Source organism: Solanum stenotomum, chromosome 4 (assembly GCF_019186545.1).
Source record: "Solanum stenotomum isolate F172 chromosome 4, ASM1918654v1, whole genome shotgun sequence".
Classification (NCBI taxonomy): domain Eukaryota; kingdom Viridiplantae; phylum Streptophyta; class Magnoliopsida; order Solanales; family Solanaceae; genus Solanum; species Solanum stenotomum.
The window spans coordinates 14,585,234-14,593,731 of NC_064285.1; the positions used below are offsets into that span (position 1 = coordinate 14,585,234).

The 8,498-nt window shown below is 34.7% G+C and overlaps 1 protein-coding gene across 1 annotated transcript; it reads left to right on the forward strand.

Annotated features, from left to right (window-relative positions):
• The first annotated feature begins 2,010 nt into the window (after positions 1–2,010).
• Positions 2,011–6,188, forward strand: LOC125863258 (phosphomethylethanolamine N-methyltransferase-like). The gene is made up of 12 exons (XM_049543443.1): positions 2,011–2,256; positions 2,354–2,469; positions 3,454–3,591; positions 3,702–3,839; positions 4,280–4,423; positions 4,580–4,690; positions 4,777–4,918; positions 5,004–5,284; positions 5,389–5,544; positions 5,628–5,681; positions 5,773–5,847; positions 5,934–6,188. Exons 1-12 carry the CDS (start codon positions 2,214–2,216, stop codon positions 6,030–6,032), a joined length of 1,497 nt encoding a protein of 498 aa, XP_049399400.1. The 5' UTR covers positions 2,011–2,213; the 3' UTR covers positions 6,033–6,188.
• Positions 6,189–8,498: the final 2,310 nt, after the last annotated feature.

Below are 8,498 nucleotides of genomic sequence, written 5' to 3' on the forward strand. Positions count from 1 at the left end.
GATCATACTTTTTAGATGATTCCTTATTGTTTTTAAGCATATACTAGTGGATCCACTTAGTTAGTAGTCCTATACCTCGGGAAAGTATAGGACAGTTCTGGCAGCGTGGGCGAGACGTTGTATCATCACATAGCTCATAGTGATGGTTGTTGGTTAGAGAATCTCCCACACAGATTTATTTTGTATTTTTACATACAAACTGAGTTATATTGTATTTTCCAATACATTGAGTTGCTATATACTGTTTTTAAAGCTTTTCTTTATATCACATTATTGTTATTGCTTTTATATTGAAATGAGATGAGACTGAGTTGAGATTGAGACGAGGTAAGTTGTTTCTTCAGTTTCAGTTCAAGCTTATGTCGTGTTTTAGAGTTCCCCTTGCATGCTCGTACATTTCACGTACTGACGACATTTGTCCTGCATCTTTTATGATGCAGATACAGGTAACCAGGATCTTTAACCAGCACTTCCTTGATCCAGTTTAGTTCCTGAGTTGTTAGGTGAGCCTTCTTGCTTCCGAAGGATCCCTTATTTATCTTCAGTTATTTCAGCTTGTTAGGATGATCTGGGGTCTTGTCCCGACATCCCTCATAGTATTAGAGGCTTCATAGATAGATAGACAGTAGTAGTTCATGAGTCTTGTTCATTTCAATTGTTATGTTCTAGACTTGAGTTTCCCTTGAGGCCAGTTGAATGTTCTCTAAACATTTATGAGTTTATCATTGTGAGATATTTGAGTTAAAAGTTTATCTTTTAAGTTTATCTTTCATTGAGTAAGCCTTCCGCTGAGAGTTGAACCAAACCAAGGGTTCGCTTGGGACCAACAATGGTTCTCGAGTGTCTGCCACATTCAGGGTTTAGGCTCGGGGCGTGACAATGATAATTATCTATATTGATTAAGGGATTTAATAATTGTTGGTGGTGATGATTGAAATTGATGGCTAATGGTGATGACGATTGATTTTAGTGTTTGGCGATAGTGATGGTTGAGGTTGGTGTCGGGGTTGGGGTTAGGGTTGGACTGGGGATGGTGGTTGTGGATGGTTGGTGGTAGCTGTGGTTGAAATGGTGTTTGTGGGTAGTGAGTGAAAATAGATACAATAGCGGCAAACTTTTATCTTTGTAGAATTTCTTAAACAAACATCTTAATGATATTAAGACTTCCTTACATATCTTAATGATTTAGACCCATTAAGTGGTTGCAAAAGAAGGAAAAACAAACACACTTAATGATTAAGATTTAAACCTTTAAAACAGATAAACTTAATCACTGATATTTGAATAATTAAGATTAAGACCTTTATTAAGTGCAAACAAATAGGCATTTGTGTGATTATAAATTATTTCATTAAGGAAAAGAAGAAGATTTCAAAATCAAATTCTTTCTAATTATAGAAAGATAACATTCTTTTGAAAACAAACCAAAAAAGTATGACACATAAATCAAAATGGATAAAATATAAAGTAAACAAATACCAACTTTAAATTAAAGCGGTATATAGAAATATGCACATAATGATAATTGATGATTCATATACTGAATATAAATTTCTTCACCATGGACCACACTTTCATATTTCTTTTCTTAAAATTAAAAGGATGGGGATATTTGTAGGAGTGGACCCTTGTCTTGAATGAGAATCTCCAAAAAGCCACCACGTGGCATAGGCCCATTTGCCATAACAGATTCCATCTCACCTGACCATTTCAAGAACCACCCTCTCTTTCTGTTACACTAACAATATAAAATGGTACCAACAAGGGTTGTGGTCGTGTGATAAGTAAACCTTTATTCTTAATCAAGAGGTCTCGGGTTCGAGCCTCCTTACGTACGGAGTCGCATTTGTTGAAGTGATTTATCAGGATGTTAAGAGAGAAGCAAAAAATATATTTTTGTAATTAATTTCAAGTGGTGGAGATATATAGAGATTGTGTTATCTTGTAATTAATTAATTTTCCTTAAAAAAAATAAAATAATATTAATCTCATTTCATTTTGCCTATAAATAGATAGACAACCACTATACTAAAAACATAACAATTTACGGCAGCTGATGCAGCAGAAAGGCAGAAGCTTTAACCGTAGATCAAGAACATTTACTAGATCTCGCATTGCCGTTGAGGGTTCTTAGTAAACAAACGTATCTACATTGTAATAATATATTACTATTTTAATTTAAATTTTTTCGTTGTCGTTGATTACCTCCAATTATGGCTCCTGTTATTGGTGCTGCTGGTGCTGGTGCTAAATCAGGTTTCGCGTTCATGACTTTTCTTATATTTATATATTGAGATTGTTTGTTTGAAATGAAAAGAATATGAATATGAATGGTGATTATGATCGTGTACAGGAGAAGAACGCGATATTCAGAAGAATTATTGGATGGAGCATACATCGGAACTTACTGTGGAAGCGATGATGCTTGATTCAAAAGCAGCTGATCTTGACAAAGAAGAGAGGCCTGAGGTATAACCGTGGCAGATCATTTCTTTGGTCATTTTTTTCTATTCAAATTGTAACGGATCGTTTCCTCATCTGGATAAGGATATTCTTTTGCTGGTCTTAATTTCGAAGTCATTTTCATGAATATTCAATAATAGAATATGCCCTGTATTTTTTTTCCAAAAGAAATAAGGTTATGTTGTTTCCATATTATGTGTCAGTTAGTTGCAACTTGCATATAATGACTGATTCCACCTACCCTGTTGAAACACAAATTTACAATTAATCAAGATTTGTTAAATATGGAAATTTTCTGTTTGATTCTGAATTACTCAATTTACTTGTTGAGGTAAAATCAACATTATGTTTAGTTCTCTGCTTTTACTCCTATTTACTATGGACAGAAGTTAGTGATAAGTAGTGGCTCTAACTACTGTCTTAAAATCTTCGGATCTGTTTCTTTCTTGTTAAAATCGAAACTTTTCATTTTTGGAATTTTCTGTTCACTCTCTTGTTGTATGAGTTGTCATTTTGCAAGATTTGTGCGCTATTAGAAGGATTCAAATTTTGGTACATGCTAAGTTGAATTTTACTACTTGTTCATCCCCAAGAAGGAAGAAAAATTGAAGAACATGTAGGAGTCAATCATAGAACCAAATTTTGGTTTCAAAGTGAGAAGTCAGACCTCTGGTTAACAAAAAGCGAGGTGCTTGCTTATATGACCCTCTCAGTTGTTCCAAATCTTGGATCCAAAAGATTCTTGCTATTCGCGAGCCTCATATTATCATTAGATATACGGGTGTTCTCTACATGATTTTTGTATGACCTTCATTTTTGTGCTTGTGAAACTGTGTTCTTAGTAGCAAGATTTTATGTTTCCTTCGGAGTTACTAAAAGGGTGTTCTGTGCATACTTGTGGATGTTCTGTTGTGATTTTTGACATGATTTTCTGACATATATTAGTATCACTCAAATATTTTGAAACTTGTGGATGGATGTTCATATTAGGTGCTCTCTCTACTCCCACCATATGAAGGGAAATCAGTGTTAGAGTTGGGTGCTGGTATTGGCCGTTTCACTAGTGAGTTAGCCAAAAATGCTGGGCAGCTCATAGCACTGGACTTTATCGATAGTGCAATTAAGAAGGTTTGTGACATTTATTGTTTGAGTGTGTGACGAGTTTATTCAGCAGGTTAATTGATAACTTTGGGGGATATATATCTCTTTTTCCTCATCTCTTAATTTGCTTATTGCAGAATGAAAGCATCAATAAGCATCATAAGAATGTCAAGTTTATGTGTGCTGATGTGACTTCTCCAGATTTGAAGTTTTCACCTGAATCAGTCGACTTGATATTTTCAAACTGGCTACTGATGTATCTTTCTGATGAAGAGGTACTTTTATTTTAATCTTCTGTCGCGTGAAATTCACAAGGATTGCAGTTGATATTTTGAATTGTTTGTTTGATCAGATATCATGTAACCTACGAACATCATATCCATCAACTGTTCGTAGATATTCAAACTGAATCCTATTTTCTTTGCTAAAACATTCTAAAAAGAAGGATTATGCAATAAGTAATTAACCTCCGTCCACCGGCAATTTTGAGGAGTGATTTTTCTTTTGTCTATTTATTCCCTATGTAGATCATAAAATCTACTATGAATGATCGCGCCTATTGGTGAAATTGGATACATTGTTCAACAAGTGCACATTTTACGATTAGTGTGACTACTTCTCAAATGATCAGTACAGAAAGATTAGACTTAAGGAGTGTTAGGAATATCTCTCACACTTTAGACTTTTGAAATTGTTTCTTTTTGGCTGATTTCAGGTCCAGAGTCTTGTGGAGAGAATGGTAAAATGGTTGAAAGTTGGAGGCTACATATTTTTCAGAGAGTCATGCTTCCATCAATCAGGAGACCACAAGCGAAAGAACAACCCAACCCATTATCGGGAGCCTAGATTTTACACAAAGGTCTTAACATTTCTTCGATTTCTATTCCCATTGGAATGATACTATGTTGATCATTTAAAACTGTTATCTTCTTAGCTTACAACAGTTTACACAGTACCTGAAATATACTTTTGTGTTGTTCTACTTAACGTTCTCGAGTCCTTAACTTGTATGCAGGTGTTTAAAGAATGTCATATAAATGTTGGTGATGGTAAATCATTTGAACTTTCTCTCATCGGTTGCAAGTGCATTGGAGCTTATGTTAAAAACAAAAAGAATCAGAATCAGGTATATATTTTCTTCCCTCCTCTCCCCTTATGTTATTATTAACCCGATCATCCAATCACTCCACCCTTGCTTCTTGTGTCTTGCAGATTTGTTGGCTATGGCAAAAGGTTAATTCTGAGGATGACAGGGGATTCCAGCGTTTCCTGGACAATGTTCAATACAAATGTAGTGGCATACTGCGATATGAACGTGTCTTTGGAGAAGGTTATGTGAGCACAGGAGGACTTGGTGAGCCTTAATTAGCTCGTTCCAATCAAAACCATTTATATTACTTTATCTTGTTTTCTCTAATTAGGTAATTAATGTTGAGCAGATACCACAAAAGAATTCGTTTCTATGTTGGATCTTCAACCTGGCCAAAAAGTCCTTGATGTTGGCTGTGGAATAGGTGGAGGTGACTTTTACATGGCTGAGAATTATGATGTTCATGTTGTTGCTATTGACCTCTCGATTAACATGATATCGTTTGCTCTTGAACGTTCAATTGGTCTCAAATGTGCCGTTGAATTTGAGGTTGCTGATTGTACAAAGAAAACATATCCTGATGGCACATTTGATGTGATTTACAGTCGAGACACTATCCTTCACATCCAAGTAATTTCCTTTCTTGTGCTACATTAATCTTCATTCGCCTTCTCTATGTGGTTGTCTTACTTCTCTTTTTATGGTAAAATGATAGTGTACTTTCACTCTTTCAGGACAAACCCGCGTTATTCAGATCTTTGTGGCTGAAACCAGGAGGCAAAGTCCTCATAAGTGATTACTGCAAATGCCCAATACCAGCATCGGACGAGTTTTCTGAGTATATAAAGCAAAGGGGTTATGATTTACATGATGTTGCAACATATGGCCAGGTATTCGTTCATCCAAAAAGACATACCCCCTTCTCTTTTCTGTTTGCATGACAGTATTTCTTATGCCATTTTCCTTAATATAGATGCTCAAAGATGCCGGTTTTGATGAAGTTATTGCTGAGGATCGAACTGAACAGGTGTGTTTCTGCAGCCCATGTTTTCTTTGTAAATAAACAAAAGCTTAGATATGGAGACAAACATAAAAAGACTTTTTATACTTTATTGCAGTTCATTAATGTTCTCCAAAAGGAGTTGAATACCGTGGAGAAGGAACGCGATTCATTTATCCAAGAATTCTCAGAAGTGAGTGCTTTTTTATCACTTTGTAATTTTTCATTTTGTGGTTTGAAGGAGTACTTCTCACTTTTGATTCTAATATTATTTAACAGCAAGACTACAATGAAATAGTTGGAGGTTGGAAGGCCAAGCTATTGAGGAGTTCATCTGGTGAACAGAGGTGGGGTTTGTTCATTGCCAAGAAGAAGTGATTGTCAAAATGCAGGATGTACCTGGTTTTCGTTTACGTTCTTATGTATCGTATGTTGTTCAGCTTGCCTTGTAATAATAATGTTCTTACATCTTTATGATGTATGATCAACTGTAAGATTGAATCTTTAGATATAAATCTTCTACTTCTTCTATCATCTTAGAGGGATCTGTTCTTAATTCAAATGGACAACAAGTCTAATGTGATGCATATATATCATGTTCAAAAACTATGTTGTTATTACAAAACCAGGTTGTCACCACATCCATGGTACATAGTGTGTGCATCTTACTGATTTTTTTTTTGATGTTATGAATCTTTATGCTTCCAAAAGAACAAACATAATCTTCATGTGCTAAATATAAACTATTGGATAATCAAGTATGAGTGGAAAAATGATTCCAACAATACTAGAGTACCCAAGTCAATTTTTCTCCACCCACAACCCAATAAATTTAATTACTCTCTTCGTCTCAATTTATGTGACACCGTTTGACGGCATGAAGTTTAAGAAATAAGAAAAGACTTTGTTATGTTTACTAATTGCCCTTATTAAAGTCACTTTAATACTTACTTTTCGTTGACTTTTCTTCCCAATAAAATATTAAGTGGAACCCAAAAAGAGTAAACATAAGGATGGTGCCATTAATAGTTGTATAATAAGAAAATATGACACTTTTTGGGAAAGATTCTATGTGGTTTTGATGATTGACAAAGTAACATAAAACATACAAGTCAAGCTTGTTCATAGATACACATACTCAAGGAGCTGAATCTATAGCAAGATCATATATTGAATAAAGACATGTGCAAAAATTAAGGAAAAAATAATGGTTATTTTTTATTAACGCAAGAAAAAAACATGTGTTGAATTGAAGAGTAGGAGTTCGACTACAACACTAAAAAAAAATCAAGGAATTTGATTTGAAAAACAAGTTTCACTTGAAGTAGAACTCTAAGTCAAATGAGTTTGAGTTAATGTGGAGTTTGTAGTAAAGAAAAACTCTCAGAAGAGTTGTGCTTAAAAAAGGGGACAAACACTCAGAGTAGAGTACGCACTCATAAAGAAAAAAGGCAATTGACAAATTGACTTTGCAGTGCTGCTTAAATATTAAAGGAACAATTAAAGAAGCATGTCCTATTGCAAAGTTAGGCTAAGAGTTTTAGCATACATGTACTAGGAGTTTTTCATTGAGTTATAATGCTAATGTAATCTTAGTTTCAGTGATTTATAAATTGAATTAGGATTAGAGTGCTCTTCAAGTTGGGATAACTCAAAGACTTGGGAAAAGTTGTTAGGAATTAGATATTATAATTTTTTTGGTTACACAACTTTGTAATCTTTTGTTGAAAGATTCATTTGAAGTTCAGGGAAGTTTGGGTTAAATTCTATGGAGGTACAAGTTGTCACACCCCGAGCCTACATCATGGGCGAGACTGGCACTCGAGAACCATTGTTGGCCCAAAGCGAACCCTTGGCCTGACTTACTTACTCAGCGGAAGACTTAAACACAAAAAATAATCTCAACAAGAACTTTTGAAATAACTTAGAATGTCTTAAAAGAAACATTCAAACTAGCCAAGATGGAAACTCAAGTCTCAAAACATAAGCCAATAATAAAAATAGTGACAAATAAACTAACTAACTAACTATCTATGAAGCCTCTAATAAATGAGATGGATGTTGGGACAAGACCCATGACATCCCAATGAACAAAAATAATGAAAGCAATAAAAGGGATCCTCTGGAAGCAATGAGGCTCACCAACAAACTCTGGAGCTCAATTAGAATCAACGATGCGCTGGATGATGATCATGGTTACCTGTATCTTCATCATTAAAAGATGCAGGCCAAATGACATTAGTACATTGAATGTACGAGTATGTGAGGGGAATACTAAACAAGACATAAGCTTGAAAGGAACTGAAAGAACAAACCTGGTCTTAACTCAACTCGACTGAACTGAACTGAACTCATTTCAATATAAAACAATAACATAAATGACATATAAAGAAAAGTTTTTAAATCGTGGATATCAACTCTGTGTATTTAGAAATACAATAATACTATGTGTGTATACAAAGATACAATATAACTTTAAAATGTATATAAAAATACAAAATATTGCTATGTGAGTTTCTTTAACCGACAACCATCACTTAAGAGCTATTGTAATGATACAACATTTTGCCTCACGCTATCAGGACCATCCTATACCTTGCCGAGGGTATAGAACTTGACTACTAAGTGGATCTACTAGTCTATGCTAAAAAGCACTAAGGAATCATCTAAAAAGTATGACCCTTTTCTACCCATGATGGCTACATGGTTTATGAGGGCTGGGAGTTGTCTGAACTCTCTCCCATATCGATGCTCAATACTACTCCCAAAATATGATACTAGCTCTTCTGTTTAAAAACATACTTCTTTCTGTGATTTGAGATAATTGCTCAAAAACTTAGCTCA